This window comes from Mycteria americana, chromosome 3 (assembly GCF_035582795.1).
Source record: "Mycteria americana isolate JAX WOST 10 ecotype Jacksonville Zoo and Gardens chromosome 3, USCA_MyAme_1.0, whole genome shotgun sequence".
NCBI lineage: Eukaryota > Metazoa > Chordata > Aves > Ciconiiformes > Ciconiidae > Mycteria > Mycteria americana.
The window spans coordinates 8,512,964-8,540,283 of NC_134367.1; the positions used below are offsets into that span (position 1 = coordinate 8,512,964).

A 27,320-nucleotide genomic window follows, 5' to 3' on the forward strand; every position below is an offset into this window, starting at 1 on the left:
TCTCAGGCGCCTGGCGGTCCTTTTTCATGCCAGTTCCTGCTTTCAACATCCCACTAACCCCCGGGAGGAGAGGGTTAGGGCTGAGTGCTCTTGGCTCTGCAGGAAACCTCTGCCACCTGCACTGGCCCCTTCACCCCAAGAGGGTGCCTTGAATTGCACGTGCCTCAAATGCTGCTTCTATAATTTCGTTATGCAGCCAAACGGTGTATAAAAATTAGCTGCTTATTTTGGCATTATTATCTGTGTTATTTCTAGATTGAGGAAAGACAGTGTCTCCCACCAGAAGCATGCTCGGCCTCAGGTTGCACCAGACAGATCTGTAGGACTCTTCCAGCTCCCCAGGTGAGCAGCGGGAACCGCACGTGCACAGGGCATTGCCGTGTCGGGCAACTAGAGCCGACACAGCAAGTGCAAGTCGCCCACTAAAAGCTCTTAATACTTTGGTCAAGGGATTATGCTAGTTCTTCATGGTGTGTGATGTGCCATGTGGACAAATATTGTATTTGAAATTAACCATAGGAATCTCAGAAGAATTAAATTAAGAGAATTGCTTATTTCTTATCAAGAAGTCATTTCTAAACCTGTGGGCTGGTCTGCACCAAAGCTGAACGTTAAACAGAGGCCCAAATCGCTGAAGCTGTATCAAGCATAACACTAATGGTAACAAGACTTTACTTTTCAATGCTGAAAACTTTGGAGAGGGATGTGCAAGCAGCTGGAAGTCACCACGGTCTAACGCAGGGGGCTGGGGGCAGAATCTGCAACTAAGGGTGTTGCTCTCTTGCTAAGATACTGTTGGTAAATCAAGTACTTTTTCTATTTCAGCTGAACTGTAAAATGGGTTCATAATAACCGTTTGTATAGGTTAGGTGAGGCGTAATGCTACAAGTGTACCAAGTATTATTTATGAATAAATTTAGTGGGATAAGCAGCTTACTTCTTCCAGACAGTTCATCAAAAGGGTTAGAAAAATGACATTAAGAAAAAAAAGAAACCCCACACATACACAAATCCTCAGAGATTTTAAACTTTGTTTTAATTAACACCTCTCATCTGAAAAAAAGAGCGAAGAAACCATTATCAAGAGCCATTATCTTTCTCGTGTGCATTGTTATTTACCTTCAGGACAACTTCAGGCTCGCTGCTGCTGTGTGAAAGCGTGAGTTCTGGGCGTTGCATTTGAAGGAAAGTTCCTAATTTACCTGGTTTTAAGTCTTTTTCTGAGCTTGGTTTTCATTGTGGCCAATTTCCCTGCGTCCACAGTTGTAGATGCTACAAGTTGATACCGTGAAGATGAGGAATGGTGTGTCTGATGTACTTAAGCATGGGGATGGGGACACGTATACAATGGGACATAAAATCACTTGCTGGAATTTCCCTTGATCTTGAAGAGAGAGACATTGTTACACTTGGGTTTATGTCTAGAAATGCACAGCTAATGGTTTTCAAAATATCTTTGATGAAATGTTATTAAAAATCTTATTTTCATGGATTGACTTTCTTTTTCATTTTCTTTTACTGAAACTTCTGATGTTTCTTGATTGAATGTGGATGTTGTTCAAAGCCATACAAAGCAAGCCTATGCTCTCAGTGCCTTTGAAAAAGATAAAACCTTAAATGAATCTTTTTCATCTCAAATCAGAGACTTCTATTCTGTTTACAATGTCCCCAAACTTTAAAAGATGAATTAATATTCATAAACCAGGTAATAATGTGAATGTCCTTTTAGGCATTGCATCTTTAGGTCTAAAAGGAACCACTAAAAGAACTTGCAACGTGATTCTATCAATTAAATCTTATTAAAATAAAAAGCTACAAGAAAACTACCATTTCAATGTCACAGAAATGAATTAGCCTGGGATAACGTGCATTTCCTCATAAGCATATTTGCAGATGTACACATTGCCGTGCTGGTTGTACACTAATATGGTCATTCTGTGTGATGTGTCTAATTGTCATGTGTAGTTAATAGCTTATTACTTCTTTCTAATATATCTTCTAATTACAGGTATTATCCATACGCTCCATGGAATGTATCTGGAATTTCTTTCAGCATTATCATGTTCTTCACATGTATAACATTCATAAACATCCAGCAGTAGCACTGAGCACTGATGCCGACTGGACAACAGAAGATCGTCCCCTCTCAAAACAGCTTTCCAACGAAGGTCCGCAGTTCAGCAGGGATCTCAGAGCCAGGGTCTCGAGGTCAGCCAGATGCTTGGGTAAAGTTAAGGAGCTGATAACCATCTTCACTCGGAGCTCTAATGCCTCTACTTGAGGTCTGCGCCCATGGTAGTCCTCTGGCTGCTGGCGAGGATTAAGTTGGAGACTAAATTAATGCCATTGGAAAGCTGCCGTGGGAGTTTTAAGCAATAATTGGAAGCGTTGAGGGGTGACGTCTTCTTCACACTGGTCAGCTGTCCTTGGGGCAGCTTTGTTGGTGGCTCTGCTGGAAACCTCTATTAGAAGTTTCTCCCAATAGCATGAGACTCCACTCCTACCGTTCCCATGGCCACTGAGCAGCCGCAGAGCAGTTGCAGTTAAAATGGACTGAGCTGCACAGAGGTTTTCTTGCAGTTTTAAAAATCACTTTTGTTGTTTTCAGGAAAAAACACTTCTTCTCAGGTGTTCTGAAATTCATCTTGGATGGTTTTATTAACTAACTGTCAGCACCTCTTATTTTTCTTTTTCTTGTTTTTTGTTGCTCTCTTGTTAGCAAGGGGGAAGGAAAGGGAAGAAAGCCAAAGCCACAAAGCCCAGTGGCAACCACCATGCAGACCAGTAGATGAGAAATCATCTCATCCAAAGATCCTTGGCTCTTCCATTCCGCAGAATGCAAGAACACAACACCAAGGAAATGGCTTCTCACAACCAGGCATCAAAGACAAAATCAAAGCTTCTTGATGCCAGAAACCTTAAAAATCAAGTATAGCTTCTGCTGCCAAAGTCCCACCATATTCCATTGCTTTATCCCCAGTGGGAGTGTTATGCTTCAGGAGCAAATCAAATCATTCATCCTCAGCTGCCAGCTGTGAGTTTTCCAAATGAAACAAGTGGAGAGGAAAAGCAGAGAGGTACAGGAGCAAGGTGGGAAGCAAGGGGTTTTTCTCCTCCATCCTATTTCTTCTAACATGGGCAGGTGCTGTGCTTCTTTTACCCCTAGCAGCTCCTTTGCTGCATGGTGGGATTCCAACCCCAGCTGGTGGTGGGAAGAATCATCTTCCAGTAGTGGTCTATGCCCAACGCAAAATGGGTTTGATGGATTAAACCTGTTGCTTACTCTGTCCCCTGTTTGTCCCATGAGCTCAAAGTCCCTTTTCCTATTAGTCTTTACTACTTCTCCCAGGACATCTGGCTCTCCAGGCACCCGGAGCAACCACCAAAGCGGGGGCCACAGGCACACCAGTGTTCACCAAGTGCCACCACCGAGTACTCCAAAACTATGTCCAGTTTCCACTAATTTCTGGATTAACTCAGCCTGCCCTTCAATATGTCTCAGTCCTGGATTTATCGTACAGTTTCTTTCACTCAGGTCCACCCTGGAGGCAACAAGTACAGTACTGTCTGCTGGCAACCAGAGAGGATGCGGTGGGGTCTGAAAAGAAAGGTGAAGAAAAAGAAAGATTGAACTCTGCTTCCCTTTGTGTATCTTGTGTGAGTTCCTTGTGCATTACGCCCTACACTCGCCTGCTGGTTCTCCTCGTTTAGAGCGGGTCTGGCAGGCACTTCTTAATTGGCTTGCTGCTGTCCGCAGACACCGAGCCTGCAATCAGTACTCACAGCACCAGGACCAAACCGCATTCCCTCCTGTGCTATGACACGGAGAATGCCGACATCCCAGCATGTTTTCTAACGGTGCCCTCTATCAAGCTCCTTGTTATTTCAGTTGCACGGCCAGAATAATTAAGATACATCTTTCTTAGCTTTTATAGCATTGCTTCTGCTGACTGTCCAGTTCCCGGGAATCCTCCAGCACTGAAATTTCCCCGTTTGCTGCAGTCTCTGGTCATCTCTTGGGTCAAGTTGCTGTTTTCTCCATTGATCTGCTTTTGTATGAACATGGGCTCAGGCAGGGAATCAGGGAGGGACAAGCTGCGCGTGTGAATATCTGGTAACCAGAAAGTGTTAACTGATTCTCTGAGTCTCCTCGGCTCTGCATGTGGCATTTGGGTCTCCACATCCAACTTCTTTCCACCTGGTCATTGATGTCAACCCAAGAGCCCTTAGGAGAGGATTGCAGCGTGTTTTTAGGGAGCTTTCTTCTCTTGTGGCTCTGACGGTTGGACTAGATGGTCTTAGAAGTCTTTTCCAGCGTTAATGATTCTATGATTCTTTCACCCCTACAAGTCACTTCAGGAATTCTGGAGCTGCCCATTCTCACAGCCTGGCCAGCTCAGCACGGCTGAGACGTTGCCAGGAGTCTGGAGGTGCCTACAGTTTTGCATTCATCCCACACTGATGTCAGCAGGTACATCTATGCACTGAGATTCACAATCTGATGTGGCTGGCACTGGCAGAATTGCTGAAGCTGCTGGATGTGGCAAATGTGCGGATTCTTCTCAATGACTTTGAAGGTGACCAAAGGGTGAGTTTGTTTCAGAACCACAAGGGAAATACTTCCTCATGGGCTGCAGCTAGTTTGGGCAGAAACTTCTCAGCCAGTGCAAACCTGGTTCCATCACCATGATGACAAGCTGGTGGCCTGAGTTGGCCCTAGACAGGTGAAAACATCCTCTAGGTAAAACAGAAATGAAAGTCCATGATGGAGAATACTAAGGTGTGAAGGAAATCCTTTCGATCCTTTGCTGAATGTAGATGATTCCACATACATCAGCAAAGATAAGCTGGCAGGGATGGGTGCAGGGTCTCCGAAGTGTACCTCCATCGGGTGAAGCTGAGCAAGTGACCATCAGTTCCACAGGGCCTAAGCAATCCTTCCTCACCTTCTACAGCAGATTGCAGCAAAAATGAGGAGAGAAAGCTGAAGGGCGTAGCTGAAATTCATAGTCTTGTCTAACATAATTCAGGACAAGAAATAGATCAGGACAAGAAATAAGATTTCTTTCTGCTTCCACACTTCTGGAGCAAACATTCACGTTTCCCTACCATCCAACAGCACTGCTGCTCTCCAGTTAGGGTTAGAGACTGCTGCTCTCTAAGCATCTCTGAAAGCTGGTGAAGGGTCTGGAGAACAAGTCTGATGAGGAGCGGCTGAGGGAACTGGGGTTGTTTAGTCTGGAGAAGCGGAGGCTGAGGGGAGACCTTATCGCTCTCTACAACTACCTGAAAGGAGGGTGTAGTGAGGTGGCTGTCGGTCTCTTCTCCCAGGTAACAAGTAATAGGACAAGAGGAAATGGCCTCAAGTTGTGCCAGGGGAGGTTTAGATTGGATATTAGGAAAAATTTCTTCACCAAAAGGGTTGTCAAGCATTGGAACAGGCTGCCCAGGGAAGTGGTGGAGTCAACATCCCTGGAGGAGTTCAAAAAACATGTAGATGAGGCACTTCAGGACATGGTTTAGTAGGCATGGAGGTGTTGGGTTGACAGTTGGACTAGATGATCTTAGAGGTCTTTTCCAACCTTAATGATTCTATGATTCTATGATACTGAGGACCCAACTTTTCTGCAGAGTGCCACCGTTCTAGGACAACTCCCCCTCCGTTGTTTGCTCAGCTCTGTGTCATGCCAGTTTGTGTCTTCAGAGACTGTAAATTCTCAGGTGCAACATAGCAAAAAGTCTCCTCCTCTGCCCGAGGGACAGACACATGCTGCTGCTTTGTCTTTTCAATGAAGCTTCCCAGTGGCTTAGCATCTGTTTTATGCAGCAGATTTGGTGCTTAATGATGTGAAAGCTATCTGATTTCATACTTTAAGCCTATAACCTATACACATTTTTGTAACCATAATACTCAGCACTCTTGCTAGATATCTGAACCATGGTCTTGCAGAGAGTTAAGGGGAAAAAAAGCATTCAGTGCAGCATGAGGAACTTGTGGTCTCAAAAACTGCAGGAAAACAAAACTCCCTCCCTCACCTGCCAGCTGTATGAATCCAACTGACTTTTCCATCAATCAGTCTAGAAGTTTTCTGAAGGCAAGGACTGTATTGTAAGACTTTGAGACTTTTTTTACATAACTATGGTATGAAATTCATACGAGGTATGTGATTGACCACTACACACTAGGCTGCTACTGGCTGTACCCTGCTACATGAGACTTTGAACTAACTTGCCTTCTCTTCCTCCTCCTCAAAGAGCTGGACAACAAATGCCAGGCCTTAAAGGACCTGAGTTTCCCTTCAGAAAACTGCTTCTCTCAAGAAGACTGATTTAATTTTGCATTTCCTATCTACAGCCCAGGAAGGCAAGTAGAAAAGGACATGAACAAGTGCTATTTGGAAACAAACTATGAACCCAAAAAAGCAAGGTTTGGCTTTAAAACATTGCCCACTTCAACTATTTTACTTGGAATGCAGAAAGTGAATAGAGATGAGAGGATGCAGCAGGGATTGAATCTAGCAGCGAGTCTTATAAGGTGCAGGAGTGACTCAGGGAATTAGTACTCAAATCTACAGAGGCCTTGCTGAAAACCCAGTGAGACCTGACACCGAAGGTCCCAGCCGTCAGGGACGCCACGGGGACAGATGTCCGAGGTGGTATTCACCTATTAAAGTGGGGGACTCAGCACAAGTGATCTAATCCGCCTAAGCTGTGGCAGGTCAGCAAGCTCAGGGGCAGACAGGGTACAGCAAGGCGGGAGAACATGGTTAGCAGGAGACACGGCTGGTGGCGGTGGCTAACAGCAACCCCCTCCTTCAGTGCCTGATGGGGAACCGCAGCTGGCCTGCGTGGTTAGCCGTGACCTGTGGTGAGACTGATCACCAGCAGTAACACTCAGGAAGGTGGTATAACCTTGGAAGGTTTCGACTTTATTTTTAGGCAGAAACTACAAGGGGGATGAAACTGTAAGAGAAGACTAGCGACTAGCTCAGCTACTGACTATACCAGCAATCAGCCCAGTATAGAAGGTTTGGGCTGCCATCACTACATTTCAGCAGGGGCAAGGAATGGGCATGGTTTGCCTTACAGGGGACTACCTGGTGACAGGTAGCTCCGTTATCCTTTTCTTTTCCTCCTCTATTTGTGTAAATCCATTTGTTGGAACTGCTCGCGTGCAGGTGGGGAAGTGCTGTCCATTAGGCACCCAGCTGGTTTAATCCAATCTCCCATATTCTTACGACTGTATTTGGGTATTACTTGAATGAGAGCCCCTGGGGATTGAACCTGGCCCTTGTTACTGCCAATCAGTGCAAGGCAGGAGGTTTACATTAGATTAGTGTTTAATCTGAATGGTTGTCAATATAAGAATCTGCTTCTTTCAGTCACGTGTTCTGAACATACACAAGGCATAGACATCATTTAAAACTGACAAGGAGACATACAAAGTTCATTCATTTTACAGCACCAAAAAAAAAAAAGCCCTAAAAAAAGAAATTTACAAAAAAACTTACCCTACACTTACTCTTCCACCCTCTTTACTTACAAAAATACATTCGTTTTCTTAACAAAAGTACAACTCCAATAATGAAATAAAATAATGAGATTTTCAAAATATAAAAATGCTCTGCTACTTTTCATCTACGGAAGCTTTCTATTTCATTTTGGCAGTTCCCATTATTGCTACCATATGCAAAGTAAGGACTGAGTACATTTCTGTTAGATAAAAATCACATTGTCTCTGGAGAAGAGGAAAACCGTTTACAATCAACTAAGTTTACCTTGCAAGAGACTGAATTCAGATTGGGTGTTGTGCAATTTAGAGGCAAGTGCACAACTGCTCTAGAAATAATATCTTAAACCACATTCAAATTACTCCAATCAACCACAGCCAGCAGCTTCTGCAACCCTTTTATCACTGGGCTAAGTATTTGGCTTATGTAAACTGACACGGATCCGCTGCCTTGTAGCTACAGATTTATAGCAGCTGAAAACATAACCCATTAAAAAACATTAACAGCCTTTACTGGGACTTCTGGTTGTTTTTAAAGAAGACTATTCAGAAATACACAACTATTACAGAAAAAAATCACCCCCCCCCCAACTGTTTTCTATGATGTTTTGGAGCTATGCGATATTACTACATAACTTACCTACTTCAAAGTGCAGTAAATCTGCTATTTCAAATTCCATCAGACTCGAAATTGTAAACAGGCTTATGGTTTTTATTGTTGTAAACACATATGCCCCAGGCATACAAATCTTGATTTGTCCAAGAACCGAAACCAAAAAACCCCAGCCGTAGATGTCAATTCAACAGAAGTCTTAAACATAGTTAACTCTTACCCATGCACACTCAAAATATATCCTTTAAAGCTCACTCATGATTAAGCGTTTTGCTGAATTAGGACAGTTCATTAGGCCTTAGACTTCAAACTTGCCTGAAAAGGTTTCAGTATTAAACTTAATGAGACGCTCAGTGGATGCGCTGATTTTACTTCACAGTGTCTTTCAGTAAAAGCTTTCCCAGTTTGCAGTCCCAGCACTGTGAGTCACTTCCGAGATGGCCCCGAGCAAATTACTTGTGGTCACTGCCTCCAGTGGCACCTACTGCAAACGCTCCCAAACAGTGGCAAGCCAGTCCTGCAAAGGCACTTCTACTGCAAAATAAAGGCACCCTCCCTCATATTCATACAGCGAAGCCAGTGGGTTGTAAATTTGTGTCTTGTCTTGCATTGTGCTAATTTCTTCAAGGCGAGCAAGCCTTCAACTCTTGGATTCATGGCTCTCCCCTCCAGATTTAGATATGTCTTCAGAGTCCAGTCATTTTAGCTTAAGCTTGGAGTCAGCCTCTGGAGCTCTCTGTATCTCCACTGACTACAGAAGCAGCCCAGAATGACCAGGTCTGAACTTAAGTGCTCCAGAAAGCACCTGAGGTTAGATGCATCTTTCATCTACAAAATGTGTTCAGCAGTGTGAATCTATAGCAGAAATGAGGTTTCAGTTAATGTATCCAAAGCAAGATGACATCCCTGAGTGACAAATATCACCATTTAAAAGTCAGGTGTAGCCTCATTATTATAAAACACAGTGTGCAAACTGAGATTAACAGCCATGCCATGGTGTTTTGTGAGGCAGAGAGCCTACACCCACATGAGAAATGGGTGAGTATCATGATTACTTAAAGGCCAAAATTTACAGAAATTTGAATGGCATAGCCTAATTTTTGGAAGGGACTACTGATTTTGGGTATCTTGAGTGGAGATGTTGATTTTGAAAATGCTAAGTACTCATTCTCTGAAAAAGATCAGTTTACAGGTGTCAGAAGCAGGGAACTCCAGTAATTGGAAATGTAAGGTTCTGTTTCATATAAAATCTATAACGTTAAATTACATCAAAATCTCTTTCAGAAAAACTCTTTGTGAGAAAATTCTCAAAACATGTCTGTATCAGTGATTTGCTTAATTTCAAAACAAAGTAAATCCTAACTTTATATAGTATACTTCAGGATTCCCAAGTGCTTTCCAAACACACTGGTGTGCAATTTATAGGTAGAGATTATGTTCAAAATCCACTCAGTCTCTAAGGGTGAAATATATCACATGAGTTAAAATTTGGGTGGTGCATGACATTTACACTTTTTTCCCTTGACCTACAAGTCCATAGAATCTCCTGTTGCAATGAGATCACAGCTTTCCATTGTTCCTTGAAGAACAAACAAAAAAACCTCCAAGCCTTCAATAGCTTACATTCCTGAACATTAGTAATTTGTAATTTCTTTTTTAGCACAGTGCATGGACTTAGATATATATTTTGCACGGTGGTGTCCTCTCTTGATTTCATTGCTGACTGTGTCAGAATCATCCTTTATCCTTTTTGACAAAATGTGAGCAGAGAAATGACCTGGAAAACTCTCACAGAGTTTGTGCGTGGGATGTGAGGCTGTATTTGGAAAGTCATTGTATTCAGAGCTTTCAGACCAAGGTGTCCTCTTTGTGGTCATCCAGGTTCTCGGTGCTTTGATGGCTCCTTCTGTTAAAAGCAGAACAAATGATACGTGAACACACTTCTGGCTTTTATTGCTAACTAATCAAGCTACAGTTTGACAATCTCAAACCATGAGAACTACCAGCAAGGTGTGATTGTCACGGACAGTGACTAAAGTACCTAAACAGAGGGACCATTTTAGATTGTTTAGCCTGTCCCCTCTGGTCTGCAGCTGCCGCTCAAGAAAGCAGCTGATGCATGAGAGGCCTGTGTCATATCCGCCAACCCCACGCAGGTACCTCAGATACCTTAGGGCAATGAATTGGTCCCAGATACCTGTGCTTAGGCCCTGGAATTGATCCCTTAGCATGGAAATCAGTTTCCAACTCCAGTAACTTGGGATAATAAAAACAAGAGAGAGTAACAAAATATTTTGATATTTAATCCATCAGTCTGCTAGGATAGACTGTTCTTATGTACGTCCTCAGTATACCAAGGCTTCATTTGACAGAGTTGGATGATTTTGAGCTCAGCAAGATTTTCTTTGGAGAGAGAGGAAAGGGGAGGAAGGGAGAGTGATAGGGTAAAAAGGGAAAGAACAGCTCAAAGCTGTCCTTTCTTTTCTCCCACAATCTTTCCTGCCTACGCCTCTAAATGGTTTGGATGTTTCTTAAATGCCACAAACACTAAGAATGCAGTCAAGAATCCCATTTTCTTCTACGTACATGTAAATTGTAACTATTCACATTTTCTCCAGAAATTTAATCTATGTAGAATATTCTTCATTTCTGGCTTGAAACACCATACCGCAATAGTGCTTTGTGCGCCACCCCAGAGAAAAAGTAAAATATAGCAGCTGATATATCAATAAATGGTCCTCTAAGCAGGTAGTACTGCACTACAAAAATAAGATACTGGAGCATGTAATGGTACCATTCAGTTAATAATTCAACTAATAGAGTGTTGTTTTGTTTTGTTGTAAGGAATATAGAGGTGTATGTTGGTAGCTAATAATTTTTTGCCCAGTATGACTAAGAGCTGCTGCAGCGATGTTACTGCTGTTTGCTGCCAGTTTAAACCTACCTTAACACTTCAAGTGCAAGCTTTGTTTCTTTCCGACTTTCTTCAGTGATTGGGTAGAAAAGAAGTATAAATAAACCTGCAAGGATAAGGATAGCAGGGACCGCTCCAATGAGGATTTTCAGTGTGAGGATCACATCGTGGGATTGTCTGCATATCCCTGGCTTGTATCCAGTAAACCTAAACAAATGGAAATAACGGTGTGTGTATGTCCAAAACTAAAAGGCAGTCGTTCATCTGAAGGCTCCCTTCTTTCCCCCAACACTCTTCAAGACTTCTCCCATTTTTCCTACACCTCTCTTATTTCCTTCCCCCACTACATGTTTCAAATCTTGTTTTTCAAATCTTATTTCTGTGCTTGATTTCAGATAACTGCATTACCTCTGTATTTTCTCATTATTATTATATAACATTTAACTGCTAAGAGGAGCATGGAATCCCATGTAAGGAAATTGATCTGTTATGTGTTTCCTATTAATATTCAGGCAAAATTAGTCTGCGCTTTAAAAGTATGCAAGTAATCTGACCAATTTCAACAGCAATAATTAACTTGAATTTAAACACACACTTAAGCACTCTTCTCAAGATAGACAAATTTACTCAAGTGCTTAGAGTTAGGTACACACTTACAGTTCATTGATTCAGGGCTTCCATGCAGTCCCACAACTGCTGATATACTCAAATTCCCAGCCCCAATTTGTGGAATGTGTTTATTTTCCTCTGAACATGCACCTATGAAGGCTACAGCTCATTTGGCATCACTTTGTCTTCTGTGTTCTCCCACAAACATCTGCCTTGGCAAATTGGGAGCTAACTGGAATGCAATTGAAAAGGGGCTAATTGGTGAACAGTGATTTGTTTGAGGGTGTTAGCAGTAAGCATCTAAAATTCCTAAGCCCAAAACGCTCAGCCAAGCACTGCCTGTCATTTAGCAGTTTCAGCTGAAGGCCCTGAAGCAAAACATTCTGGTTACCAAAACCTAACTTGGAGCCAAGGGCTAGATAGTATTTCAGACAAGTTCCCTTCTAAGTGTTTATTGTGTGCTTGTGTGCTGTAATATCTACAGGCAAAGCCCTTTCTGCTAGGTCATGCACAAAAGCAGGGCAGGAGATGGCTGACTGTTTTCTCAACCTGACTGTCTAGTCAGAACAGACAAGGCAAAAGTGAAAGGAGAACACAAAACATCTTCCAAACTGACATGGTCTAGGTGATGGGCAGAACTGTGAGAAAGACTCTGTTCCTGACTCTGATCAGTATCCAGTTCCCTAAAACCATGCAGGAATCGGTGATCCTTTTATGTGGAACAGGCCATTAGGCACCCTTGAAAGCACTCCAATCCATGTAAAGACTTACAAGCTCGTATACATAGTCCGACCCAGATGCAACAGGGAATGCACAAAGCAGCTGTATCACTTGTGGAGGACCTTCATCTGCTGAGCTTTCATGTTTAGTTCTTTATTTATATAAGCCACTAAAATTTACATGAGTAATTTGGAAAGAGGAAAATCTAAAGGGAAGTCAGGTCTTTCTGAACTGAAACATGTTAGGGCAGGCAACTTAATGCTCAGTGGTCTGGCCTAGATGATAACAATCCTGTCTTTAGTGGTCAGCCATCTGGAGCTGCTGGCACTTTCAGGCTCAGGGCAAAAAGGCAATTAACTCCACAGGGTAAAGGTGGAGTAACCTCAGAATTCTTTCAGAGTAGATTCACTAAGTGGAAACAGTGTTACTTACTCCAGTCCTGCTGCAGAAATTCCTAAGCCAATTCCTACTGACATCTTGGTGAAGAAAACATAAGAAGAATAGAAAATGGTTTCATGTCCTTTTCCATGAGGATTCTGCAGGCGAAAGTTATCAACAACATCAGGCAGCATTGACCTAGAGATGAGCAAGATAAAGGAAAAACTCAAGCCAAAATCTCTTCTCAAAGTCCAAACTTACTGGAAGAGTACACCCCTCCTCCTTCTTTAAGATCTGATTGATGTAGTCATGTACATGAAAGACTCCAGTTCAAAAAGTCCTACTGCTGGACAGGAGAGCAAAAATCCATGTAAGAAGTGCATGGCCACATATTACGAAGTACAAAATCACTGAAAAACTATCAAACACTTGCTGGGAGGTGACAGAATTCTTTAGACTGACTGTCATTCCGATCAGAAGTTGTGATATTAAAAAAAGAATAACAAAAAAAGACGTTTCTTAAGATTTCAAGGGACACTGAATCTCTGAATAGTTTCACTCTGAAATTACTCTTTTGACAAGATAACAAAATTTTCAGAAACCAATGAGGCCTGTTCTCTCTCTACTTCAAAGAGACAATTTGGTAATGAGGAATCAGAATGGAAGCTGCTCAAATGTCAATTGTGAATTGACATTTTATTTCCAATACATGTCACGATGTACTGTTGGAAAAAAGGGCTTCTCACTTTCTGTGCAGAAAAGCTTATGTAGTCTGACAGCTTATTTCAAACTATGTTTCCATGATCTCTTGGAGTTTTCAGGGCATTGTACAAATGAGTAATGCAAAACAGCTCTCTCAGCAACGGTCTTGCTTTCTGGTCAATTTGACCTGAATAATAATTATTCCCTCTGGAGAGGAAATGTCCCATCCTGCTCATACTTGAGCAGTTTTTTCCTCACATATTTTCAGTCCTCAAGAGCAAAGGACCTTGAATTCTCAGTTTCTTCTAATCATATCATTGTGTTATTTGATCTATAACGGAGGACTGCTCAAGCAGGGATACATAGCCTGCTTCTGAAACATAGGCTTATGTTTCCTCTGCTACATTCTTAATTGCTCAGCATTAATTGATCTAACTTCATCATTCCTGTAGTTCTGTTAGAAACCAAACCTAAGCAACTGATTTACTGTTATCACAAGTTCTATAACTACTTACATTATTGATTTATCTATATACTTTTATGTACAAAGAGCAGCTACAGTAACAGTAGACATAATCTGTTAACAACAGGGCAACCAAAGTCACGTCACTGCAAATAGCCTGTATTATAAAAGCAGAAAAAGATTCTTGGAAGAAGTGACTCTTGCCAAATTCTGCCTCTTTTGGAGGCAAATTCCATACAGTAGTACATACACGTAACGTAGACATATACCCCTTCCCCACCTCAAATGTAAAATTCTCCTACCATGGCAACAGAAGAGATGCTGCAATGCTCAGACCAGAGACGAAGGCCACGGAGTAAGCCAGGATCAGGTTTGGAATGGTCACTAGCATGACTGCAAAAGGAATCATCCACTGAGGAAGAAGAAAAACAGTCCATCTAACTTAGAGTATGCACTGCTCAATGGTATACAGATTGCTCCCTTCAAAATATAAGATTGTGTTAGGAAAGAGTTCACGCACAGCAACGCCTAACACTTCAGTATTTTGGTGAAATGGCATTTCCAAAGAGGCCTGAGCCAATCTGTATTTATCTATCCAGAAGAATAAGAAAAATAGGACAAGGCACGGCAGCGACTTCTCTGTTAGCAGTATTAGGGCTATAACTGCACTAGTAAAATAAACAGTCCCAAGAGCCTATTTATCAGTCATGAGGCCAACTGGCAGACCCTGACCACATTCATACTTCTAAACATTCATAGTCTCCAAAAGAAGTGTGGCCATATAAATACTTTTTGTGAAGAGCCCTTAAGTGGGCTAGTACCCAAACTGTGCCCAGATACTTCTTGGGAGATTGCTAATTAGCTTGTGCTAAGATTTTTCTGCCAATTTAGTAACAGAGATGACCAAACACCAGTTTCTATTCTAGGCCAGTGGAACTATTTAATTTACTATTAGAGACAAAACCTTGAAACATCATCTCACTGCATTTCAAGGGGAGGGACAGGGGTTCAATGGTTATTTTAAAGTGTAAATATCCCATTTCACAGATCATCTTGAGTCTTGAATGAAGAAGATTTTGCTTACACCTTCATTTCCAATGACCACTTTAAAGCAATCTAGGTATTTGGCAACAACTAAACCCAAGAAGGCAGTGTGGTTTACTCCCACTCCACGCAGCCAGATACGCTCATGACATTGCGCAAGTCACTAAGGCTACCCTCAGAACCAAACTAATTTGGGATCCTCAGGATTTGTTTTCTGGCAATACTTAAAACCACCAGATTTCCTCAACTTCAACTTGATGCAGTGGGCTTACAGGATTGAAAATCCACTATTTTAAATGCTGATTGAATGCATACAGCCCAGCTGTCCCATACCCATCACATGCTCCATCTCCCACGCCTGTGAACCATGGGCACAGCACATGTAGAATCCAGAACCAGGGGCTTATCTACAGGGCTTTTTAATGATGGGGGATTAGTTTAACATTAAGTGTTTCAATCCTCTATACTTGCAGCTTGGGAGCTGAGGGTATGAGAAGAGCTTTCACAGAGAGTGATTCCCCTAAGCACTGCTATTTACAGTTCTGTATGATAAGTGATTCTGGGAGTCCTGGAGTCTAATCCATTATGTTTATGTTTTAAAGGCATTTCCCATCTAAAGCATTTGCTCCTAACCTAAGGAGGCAGAAAATAACCTTTCCTGACTGCAAGTTCCCAGCACAGACAGATAATCCTTGCATTAGCCCAATGTTGTGGCAAAATCGTTATTTCACCACAAGAGAGCACTCCAGCAATACAAGATTTTATGTTGTCTGTAAGCAATTTTATTACTGCCTTATGCGCCACATGGGGCACCCACTCAGAAACCAAGGCACTTAAACAAAATTCTAGATCGATAATAATAATCACTGTAACTGTAATTTTCTACTGAAAGAGAAGCAAGGCCTGCAGGACTGAGGCTACAATGCCCTAAAGTCTCACTCATGCAATGGCAGTGCAATCATGGGGGCAGTGTTCCTGCTGCAATAAACAGCTAATGCATCTCCTTCTTTCCTACTTGTAAAGCAAATACTCTGTTATTGGCACCCTGCTCCCTAGTCACAGGGCTGCTGCCCTCCGAGTCATAAATGATATCCTACAGTCATCATGTCTTCCATCCATTCCCTGACAGCACTATGGAAGGCGACCCTACTGGGATGCTGGCCTGTGCAGCAGCACATTATGTAGGGCAAATCAGGAAAAGGTGCAGCTAAGATGTGAGTGGAAATGGGGATGGGAGAGTGGAAAAGGGGCTGCACAGCCAGGATTCATCCAAGGGCATGCCTCCATGCTGCACAGTGCTGATAGGTGGCAAATAAACAATTGCGTATGTGTGGGAAGGTGAAAAGATTGGGGACATTTTTGGAATTTTTATTTTTTACTAAATCCTCCAAAACCCACAGCCAAAAGCTATTATTGGCTAGGATGGAAGCTAGAGTTGTGAGAGAGTGCGATCTCCCACTTTTAGACACCTTGCCAAAACCATGAACCAACAAGCTGCCGCACTTCTTAAAATGTCTCATGACAACTTCACCTCCAGTCACCAGCTGAGAGACTTACTGATTGTAAGTTCAGCGTTTGCCCCGTGAGGGCAGAGCAGCCAATCTAAATGAACATAGCATGTGGAAGCAGAAGCAAATAAACAGAAGAGACTCATTTCTAGCCTGTGCACCAACCTGATCATGGGAAGAATGCTATCAAGGATCCTGCTTGGGTATGACCCTGTACTTCCAGAAAGTCCAGGCTTTAAGCTTCTAGGAAGTTCAGATACTTAGTCAGTACTTAGACTGTTTGTCATCTCTTGTGGAAGAATGAGCGAAAAAGGAGAAATTTTAGTGGAAGGAAGCCAAGATTCTTGTTGCTTATCTACATACCCTGCCTTCTACAGTATTTCAGGGGTCTCTTCAACATAGAACCACTTTAATAGGAAAAATTAGTCTGGAGCAGTGTGAAATTTTTTTTCAGGAAACTGAATTTCAAATTACATCTTCACCCTGAGAGCTGAGTAAGGTTTTGGAGGAAAAAAGCTTGTTTTCTCCCCTGTCTCCTTCCCTTCCAGAAGAACATTCCCCAGTGACAAACATAGGAGCCATAAATGATGTGATTTTATTTCAACAGTGAGAGAGAACAGATTAGTTGTACGGATCACACAAGGTGGTAGTATAGGAAGCCCCTGTGATGCATTGCCAGACACAAAATCCATCACTGAGCACACAGAGTCCCTTGAGAAATGTCTGCAAGGTGAAATAGAGAGGTGGCTTTTTTTCAATCCAGCCCCCACTTAGACCATAATACACTCAAGCAACTCAACTGTAAAATTAAGTTAAACCATGTTTACAGAGGTGCTGACAGGCTTTCCAGTCATGTTAAACTAAATTTATAGAGCCAAGTTGGTTGAAGAAAGCATTTTTCATAGCCAAGTAGACAGAGGAGGAGATTTCCTAAGGAGGAAATCTGCATTCCCTGGTCCAGTCAATGGTCCAATACTGCTTTTGGCAATTCTCTTTGCTCAAGTGCTAAAAAGAAATGAGGATGGGACTTGGATTCCAGACACCTACTTCAAAACACGTAACGATTCAGCGTATTTGGAACTTGGGTTTTAAAGTTACTGCTTAATAAATTTACTTACTAAGTAGCTAAAGTTACTTCTTGGAAGTCATTTCAACACACAGATTTTAATTCCAAAAATTATAACTGTTCTATTATATTCAACAATTGTCACCAGATCTAATCTTTTCAGCTTTGTTCAGATTTTGACATATAGCTTCAGGCTGGATTTTCCAAGTCCTCATGCTTTGTTGTCCACAACACAGACAATTTTTCTTTCCTCTTTCATAAGTAATTGAAGGTAAACAGGGGAAAAATGGGGAGGAACAGGCCTATACAATGACTCACTGAGGATGATGACAGAAAATTGTTGCTGTCTGCACTAAGTGAAGGACATAAAATAATCCATCAGAGACCAGGGCAGGCTTGCTGAGCTGGCTTTGCAGAGCTGTCTCAAAGTTAAACTAGGCTTCTTTTCTCAGGTAGGTCACCTATTTCTTTACTTCACTAATAACTGTCCATCTCTGTTCAGAGGGATGTGGGCACCCCTGCCTTCTTACGTGTCTTAGAGAAGGATGTGTAACAGACTTCTGTTTCCTCCTCTGTGACTGAATTACAGATGCAGTCAACTCAGCACCATATACAAAGACAAAACAAGCCTTGTACAACAGATAACTTGTCGACCTGAGGCAACGCAGATCTGAATTTATAAAACCTCACTGGGGTTCACTTCTGAGAGCAGTCAAATGCAGAGCTTGTGCAGATTCTTAAATAAACTGGGACCTCCCGTCAGCATCAATCCATTTCTCACAAGTTTCTCTTGGAAACTTGGAATCTGTCTGAAATTTGGTGTAACGATTTAAAACAAACTCTGAAACTGAGCAAATTTCATGTAGCTTGAGGTTGTAAGCACTTGAAAGAGCTCCTGAAGTGGCTCCAGTTGTCAAATGAAGTGAGCACAAGCAGATTTTTTTCTCAAAGGATTTGAGAAAATCCTTACCGAAATCCCACATGCTGCACACTTCTTGCCAAATCGCTGCAGAAACTTCTGCCAGAAGGGAATGCTCACAGCTGCTGATACCTACAATTGACAAAAACACATATCTGTACTGTGCTTACTGCCACTGTCGTCTTCAGCTGTAGAGCTCACAGACATCTTTTTGTCTAGTACATTACAGTCTGAAAGGAAGGTGAACTTGCAGATTCCTGTTTCTCCTCATCCTTTGAGTGATTTTTTTTTTTACTTCACTATTATATATTAAAAACAAAAGCTATCCATGAGAGGGTTTTCCACAGTCCAATATCAGAAGGCAGTGTCTTAAAATTTCCTTTTCCTAATGTAAGCCACAGCAGTTAAAGCTACACATGACACAGCCATTAAAGTTCCAACATATTTCAAATAGTCCTACTTTATGCTAATGCCTTTTGCCCCATTATCTGAACCTGACAAACAATAAGTGAATTAAGCTCTACCCCATCGTACAGGAAGAAAGCTGAAGCGCAAGATACACTTATCTTAAGATATATTCAAGAGTACATATCCCACACTACATGTTTATTCTTAGGAACAACCTGTAAGAGAAACAGTCGCTTACAGTCAACATTACCATTCCATATACTGTAATACTCACCTGGTATCAGCAGCAAGCACAGGCAACATAGTACCAATGCACTGAAGTATTGCTATTAATGACATGTCTTCCAATTGACCTGAATTCAAATGTCATCTCATTGTTACAGGTATATTCCACTCTTTACTGACTTTAACTCTACTGTCTCTTGTCTCTCTCCTTGGTGTCCAGTACTTGCAGAGCCTTAAGATACCCAACAGTCATCCCTTTTTCTCCAACATTTTGATTTTAATCATTGGAAAAGATCTGTCTTATAATGTGGGAAAGGAAGACTCAAAAAGGGGTAGAAAGGGTGGGAGGCTGCAACCAAGATGTGGAAATGAAGTTCCCCTAAGATGATTCCACAAAGTCTCTGTGCCAAATGGGTCAGAAATCATGCAACAGCTTTCCTGAAAATAACTGCTGCAGTATTCTATATGGTAGACAAATTCTCTACAAAATATTTCAAAAGTGCAGTACACGCACATCCCAGTAATTATGCAACATTAAATGTTCTACTTGTGTTGAAAGGATTTTGGTCAGAAGGATGAAAATGGCAGTTTTCAACTAATACTACTTGTAATCATAAAGTAAATCATGCAATACAGGAGCCGTGTGTAACTGAGTTATAAGTATCACCTACCCAAGCAGAATTGGAGAGATATGGATTTGATGGGTGGACTGTTCAGTGGATAAGGAATTGGTTGGATGGCTGCATCCAGAGGGTAGCGGTAAACGGCTTAATGTCCAGATGGAGATCTGTGACGAGTGGTGTCCTTCAGGGGTCCGTATTGGAACCAGTACTGTTCAATATTTTCATCAATGACATTGACAGCAAGATCGAGTGCACCCTCAGCAAGTTTGCAGATAACACCAAGCTGAGTGGTGCATTTGACACACGTGAGGGATGGGATGGCATCCAGAGGGACGTGGACAAGCTCAAGAAGTGAGCCCGTGTGAACCTCATGAGGTTCAACAAGTCCAAGTGCAAGGTCCTATACCTGGGTTGGGGCAATCCTCGGTTTCAATACAGGCTGGAGGATGATGTGATCGAGACCAGCCCTGCGGAAAAGGACTTGGGGGTACTGATGGACAAAAAGCTGGACATGAGTCAACAATGTGCACTTGCAGCCCAGAAGGCCAACCATATCCTGGGCTGCATCAAAAGAAGCGTGGCCAGCAGGTCGAGGGAGGGGATTCTGCCCCTCGACTCTGCTCTGGTGAGACCCCACCTGGAGTACTGCATCCAGCTCTGGAGCCCTCAGCACAAGAAGGACATGGAGCTGTTGGAGCGGGCCCAGAGGAGGGCCACGGAAATGATCCGAGGGCTGGAGCACCTCTCCTACGAGGACAGGCTGAGAAAGTTGGGGTTGTTCAGCCTGGAGAAGAGAAGACTGTGGGGAGACCTTATAGCAGCCTTCCAGTACTTAAAGGGGGCCTATAGGAAAGACGGGGACAGACTTTTCAGCAAGGCCTGTTGTGACAGGACAAGGAACAATGGTTTTAAACTAAGGAAGGGCAGATTTAGACTGGATTTAAGAAAGAAATTTTTTACAGTGAGGGTGGTGAGGCACTGGCACAGGTTGCCCAGAGAGGTAGTGGAGGCCCCATGCCTGGAAACATTCAAGGTCAGGTTGGATGGGGCTCTGAGCAACCTGATCTAGTTAAAGATGTCCCTGCTCTTGCAGGGGGTTGGACTAGATGACCTGTAAAGGTCCCTTCCAATCCAAAGCATTCTATGATTCTATGAATTCTACCTCTGCATGTCAAGAAAAAAGGTTCTGTAAAAGGCTCTTTTTATCACACTGCCAATTGCTCTAGAGAGGAATCTTCATATCTCTGGATATTTTAAATATTTATCCTTGCAAGCTGCCTAGCCCAGAAGGCTCATGTGTATGAATACACAAATTAGAGTTGTTTAATTTTCAGCGTATCAGACTGGGGAAAGGAAAAAAGGAGCTAAAATTCCAGACTTCCTTTCTGGCAGCAGCTTTTGCCCTTTATAGGAGCAGAAAGTGACTTACAGGTAAAAGCAACAAGGAATGAATTAAAAGCTCCAAAGCATTAATTTTTTAGAAGTACAGTAGGGAACACCAGCTTTATTTCAAACAGGCAATGCAAAAGATGGTGTAGCTTCTTAACAGCTCTGTCTAGACACAAAACTCTTCTTGTCTTCCGTTATTTTGTGCCAAAAAACAGTGAGAACCATCTATGAAATAAAAATATGGGAGGGAAGCGCAACTCACCAAGATGGTCACCACCAAATACTGGAAGTGATTGCGAAGATCAGCAGCATGAGTGCAGAATAGGACAAAGTTGCTCTGCTCCAGCTGTTGAATTGAAGACATTTGGTGACCACCAAAAAAGAAAGGAAAATTAAAAAAGACAAAAATGACATCACACTCCATACTAGCCAAACATAGTTGGTGACTGATTTGTTAAATGTAGGATTTGGGAGTCTCATTCCTCCCTCATTTTCAACAATTTAAAGAAGCAACTCTCCTGTTATCACTGGAGTAATATGCCAATAATATTGGGGCAAGCAAGAAGTAAACCATGCACCTAATACAGCATAAAAATGACCAAAACAGGAACTACCTTATGAGAGGATTTTGTCTAAAGGCTTTATTCCCTGTGTTGCAATTGCCTTGTGTTGTTGTCACAGCCACAGCAGCAGATTACTGCAAGAAATTGCCCTTCCTTTTCCATAGCAATGCCATAAATCTTTCACCAGAAGATGGTGACTCTGAAACAAGTTACTCTTCAGCTGGAATTACACTCGTGCCAACTTCCTGTAGCAAAGCAGCTAACTGCTGGTTTTGTATACAGCCTTGGCTATGGAGTGTAGCTTTGGGTCAGGTATCTCCATAAGTCCGAGTACTCACTGGATGGGAGGATCTAGCTGCACTGTGTTATAATGACAGATGAAGCCACTGCCACCATGCTTTTGCAGAACTCAGGGTGGTTCTGAACACCAGAATAAGGTTCAGGCCCAGTTCCAGCAATTCTGCAGAAGTGGAATGACAGAGGAGGATTTAATACTCATGCCACAGCAGTATGATCAGCTCTTGCTCCTTTGTGCACTTGTAGATTATAAATGGCCAATCATCTGTATACAAATCAGGATAAAAGTTATATCTCTTCTCCATTGCCACCAAAGCCTTCCCTAGCTTGTGTCCCAGTTTACACTGCCTTCATTTTAGATGTAGAATATCTGGGACTCTGGGATTATGGCCAATGCATCTTTACCTGCCTATTCCTTTGCTCACTAGTAATCCACTCACTAAATTCCACAAAGTCAGTGTCCCTCCCTTGAATAACAATAGAAAGTGTTGCTCGTGCTGGCTGAACTGGAGCAATACAGCTTCTAGCTTCTGCCTCCCCTCACACCTTCCCTTCAGTCTGTACAAATAGAAAAATTAAGAGATATGGACTGACAGAAGATCTTTTCCTTTCTGGGTGGCATCAGCAAGTGGTTGGCTGCCAGCAACCGAATGTGCGCTGTATCCTTACTGACTGAATGGATGCTGGAAGGATCTGGACCATAAGGGACCTTTCATCTTTCATCTTCTCCCTGTCTCTGCTGTTGCTCACAGTGCCTGCAGCTCCCAGATGTAAGCAGAAATGCTACTGCTATTGTTTCTCACCCTTGGGCCTTTCAGCAAGGACTGACAGATGCTGTAAAGGACAGCCTACTAACTGTGCCCAAATCCAGGCCAACAGGAAACTTCAGTGCTTCTTTGGCAAACAGACTTTTAAGCAGCCCTTCCAAGGAACTTACTAATTCACCAGGACTGCTGGTGAACACAGCACTGCTCTCTTACATGCTCTGTTCTTGCCCTCTGTCCTGATATTCACTTGATCAATAGCTCATGTGACTAAGAGTCTGTTGACAAAAATGTGAATATTATTTGCTTTTCAAAATAAAGCTAACTTCAACTGATATGTACAGATTCACGTTAAAATAACATATTTACTGAGTTGAACATAGCTCAAAAATCAAGCTTTAAAAAGACTGCTGGACTATGGGGAGTAAGGGTTTCTTACTGAGTGGCTTTAAGTTTTTCTACAGCTTCTCTCTATAGGAGGATGTATTGCTTATTTTGTGAGAGCCACATTCAGCTGCAGGTCCTCATTTGAAAATTAGCTCTATCTAGCTCTCAGACAGGTCAGACCTCCTGCCTCTGAACATCTTCTTACTCTGACCTAATGCCTTCCATCACAAAAGACTCCATAAGAACCAGTTCAGCCACTATCTGAGAACAGCCACCTATGCAAAGGAAAGGGGCAGTGGTTTAAAGCGGTACACACTATAGAGAAGAACAGAGAGAGGACAAAAAGGATTCTCTAAGCAACTGAAACCACAGGATACTGTAGATGGGTAACATATAATGACCCAATCTGGGTCACTAGGACTAGTTCCTCACCTTTTATGGAAAAAAAAAAAAGCCACCTTTAAATGGTCAGGACTTTGGTTTTGCTTCTTGTTTCAAAGAACCATCTCCAGCCGCACAGGACCCCAGGCACCAAAAAAGGACTCTGGTTCCCTACTGATTTGTAGGGGAAGGCACCACCCCCTAGATCACCACCTCCAGTCACCAGCCAAAGGTTATTTGCATTTTAGCTGCCGCAGACTCTCCCACGCTGGGACTGGAATGAGGCCAACACACGGACTTAGAGAGTCTGAAGTTACCTGAACTGCTGTCGAGATGAGAAGAAATGAAGCGGTAAGCTTCACATATGGACCATGCTTCATGGTGAGTCCAAGCCCCTTGCAAAAAGGAATTGCTCTGTCTGAACTTAAGGCATAAGGATCTAAGAGGAGCAGAATACATAAAATAACAATCTTTTTCAGAGATGAATGTGAAATAATTATTATTAAATCTAGGCATATTTAAATATATCTTACCATCTTTTTCCTTTACTCCAAGAAAAAGAATGACAATTCCAAGAAGATACACACCTCCTATGACCCCTGCTGCAATCATATAAACTTTTGCCTTTGAAAAGAAAAAAGACATATTTGAAATTGTGACATGAGAATGACAAGTCATTATGAAAATTTCAGTCTTTTTCTGGTGAGTCATCTGCAAATTAAGAAATGCCTGTCTACATACAGCCAACTGTCTGTCTTTTACCTTTTCGAAAACTGTTCAATTCTGCAGTTCATTTATAAACAACATCTACTTTAGGATAAATCCAGGGCACATAAGTATATATTTCTTGCAAAAAAAAGAAGCTGTGAACAAAAGGGCTACTGTTGGCAACCTGAATGTTTTAAAAATTTGCTTATGTTGAGACTAGCTATAGACATACACAGTCATCTATGAAAAACATGCAGCATCCATAGAGCGATCCTAATTTGTAGTAAATCCAGTGGATCTAGCTACACAGACTGCAATCTGTATCTTCATGCTGGGTGGGAAAGGCCTCAGTACTGATGTAAACACACTTACTACAGTTACTGCATTTATACATAATGCTAATAAAAACTTCCTTTAGGCTCTAATGAATTTTAGAAATCACACTTTCATGCCAATGTTTTGAGAATATGGTAGCTCACACGCTTGTTTTCCCAGTTACTTAGTGAAATACTCAAGCAAATTCAGAAATCTTTGCTTCCTATTAGCCAGGGGAACAAAGCCTCCAAGGATACCTCCCACACCATCAGATCACATTTATTGTTTCTAACTCTAATTACACTGACTCTGGAACAAAGCTTTAAAAAATTATTTTGCTTTAGTATTCTGTAATAATTTATTTTATACTGTGTTATCAAAGGTAAAATAAGTGCTGGTTATAGAGCTTTATGACACAATGATTATTTGATAGGAAAATTGCATTCCAAATTGTCAGCTATATGTTGCCAATGAAATTATTATAAATCTAGGAAGCAGTTGGTAAATAAGCATGCAATTACAAGAATGTACTCCCAAATATAAAGTCACTTAGTATAGATGCAAAGGCAGTCAGGTGAACCATGTAAGTATAGACAATCTTCAAGACAACAGCTTCTGTTAAGATATTTACATTTCAGAAGGGGACATGGTGGAATAAAGGAGTGCAGGACTATTCTTTATTTGGGATGAAGGTTTGTTTTTTTTATATCAGAGCTATAAATTAAGTCACAGAGTACTTTTATACTATTGGTTATGGCTTGAACAGACTACAGACTGCAGTATTGTAGATACCTGAATTCACTTAAACGAGGTAATTTCAGCCTCAAAAGCAGCCTAGTCAGGAGAGAAGGGGCTGAAAAAAAGTATAGTAACAGGACTCCATTATCAATTTCATATTTTGTGTCTATGTATTTGTTAATTTGCTTGAAGCAATTGAATTAAATGCTTTCTTTCACAGGTCATCGTTAAGTGTAATTTGAGCTTAAACTATCAAAGATATTCATGGTAGGCCAAATTAGATTCTCCGACCTTAAACAAAACTTGTTAGCCCATCTACAAACTATATCAATATCCATGCTTGGTTTCCAGTAGGAAAGATCCACTCCAAAGCTTACAGTAACAACTTCAGGAGAGCTTAGAAATAACCATTTCTTCCACTTCCTTTCTTCAATAATGAGCAAGATAATATCAGTCATTCACTAGGTCTTCTTTTAAACTAGGTGTGCTCTTGAGCAGCTAAGAATTAGTCCTCATGACAAAAACAGCCAGGGTCATGCTCCCGAATGGCACTAAAAGAAACAGTCAAGATTCGGCCTCTTCTAAATATTTTTTTTTAGACTGATGGAGGTACTTCAGGTTCATAGACCCTAGTCCTGCCTCAACTTGTAACTCAATGTCCATCAGTCATATAACCAAAATTCAAGATCCGACATGTCCTGTTGATCGTGCAGTTAGGTGCATATTCTGTGGTGTGTAGTGTGAACAAAAGGCAAGTGCCCTGTCATGCGATGCAAGCAGCTCCCCTGCATGGCTCAGCAGCCATGCATGCTCCTATAATCCAACCAAATTGATGCCAGGTTATGTGAATGGCAAAAAATTCTGGTCCTCACAAAACAGGGTGGTGAGGTGGGTTGCCAGAGCAGTTCATTCAGGCTTTGGCCTCTGCGCAGGCCTGAGGGCTCTTTGGGAAAAAGGGCAGGAAAGAACAAGGAGTGAACAGAACCTTACCCATGGAAAACAGTTGGACACCATAATCCATGCTTAACCATGGGATACTACTTGTCTACAAAACCTGAGAAGGTGACACACAAAACAGTGGAAGAAGGAAAAAAACCAAAGACCAAAACAAATAAACAGGAAATCCTCCCAAAAAATGAACACATGGCTGCTTGTACATAAGGAAGTGAAATGAAGAAGGTAATATCATTAATTAAATCAACCCATATAGTTGGAAAAAAAAAAGACAACTTTCCATTTGCAGTGCGACTTCTTCAGCTCCGAAAAATGTTTGTGCGTTTAAAAGCTCTTCCATTGTTTCCCGGTGTTAGTAGCTAGTTTAATGAAAGATATTACTTCTGCCTACAAACTCTGGCTACTTTAGGCTATGTATCTTTGCTATTTTTTCAAAATAAAAAACTATTTGACATTCAACTCATTGTGAAGGTTCTTTCTCCATCTCCCTCCTACCTCAAAAAGGACAGGAAAGCACATGTGATTAAACAGAAAAGAAATAAATCAAGATAATATATTTTTTTTCCTTGAAAGCCATTTAAGAGATTTGAAAGTGGAAGTTGGTGATTATGGCATAAAGCAGATTCAGATAGGGAATCTGCTGTGCAATGAAATTCAGCTTGCTCCACAACTTTTCAAGCTCCTCCTCCTGACAATTCACAGAGCTGTAATAGCATAGTAGTTTTCTACATCAAGCCATTGTCCTAGAAGCTAAAAACAGGATAATGTTCTGTATCTTGTTAAAATATACACCAGAAGTTACCTAACACGCAGCTTCAAAAACGCTTTAATCAGCTATAAAATGGCATGGCCAATTACAGAAGCAGCCCAGCTCTTCCCAGGCAGTTTCCCAGATCAGCTCTCTGAGAAGCCTTACAATGACCTGTGCCAAAAAACAAGGATCAGGTAGCACAGAGGCAGAGAATAGTGTCTGGGGGTGGGAGAGGCAAGGGTTGGTCCCCTTCCTGGACTACCAGTGCTGGTGCCAGCGTACGCAAATTCAAAGCACGCATAAAAACATGCTTTTACGTTGTGAATTTACTGCTGCTGAGGAGTAGTTACAGGAGCTATTCAACTACAATA

The 27,320-nt window shown here is 41.8% G+C and overlaps 1 protein-coding gene across 1 annotated transcript in view; it reads right to left on the reverse strand.

Annotated features, from left to right (window-relative positions):
- Window positions 1-8,201: 8,201 nt before the first annotated feature.
- The window catches only part of MFSD2B (MFSD2 lysolipid transporter B, sphingolipid), a 40,816-nt gene continuing 21,697 nt past the window's right edge, over window positions 8,202-27,320 (reverse strand). The window contains exons 7-14 of the mRNA XM_075497830.1: window positions 24,017-24,107; window positions 23,801-23,922; window positions 21,354-21,437; window positions 18,498-18,578; window positions 14,212-14,321; window positions 12,799-12,942; window positions 11,068-11,244; window positions 8,202-10,029 (exon numbers count right to left, since the gene is read on the reverse strand). Coding sequence (XP_075353945.1) covers window positions 9,972-10,029; window positions 11,068-11,244; window positions 12,799-12,942; window positions 14,212-14,321; window positions 18,498-18,578; window positions 21,354-21,437; window positions 23,801-23,922; window positions 24,017-24,107 — 867 coding nt within the window. The 3' untranslated portion in view covers window positions 8,202-9,971. The remainder of the gene's footprint in view (window positions 10,030-11,067; window positions 11,245-12,798; window positions 12,943-14,211; window positions 14,322-18,497; window positions 18,579-21,353; window positions 21,438-23,800; window positions 23,923-24,016; window positions 24,108-27,320) is intronic.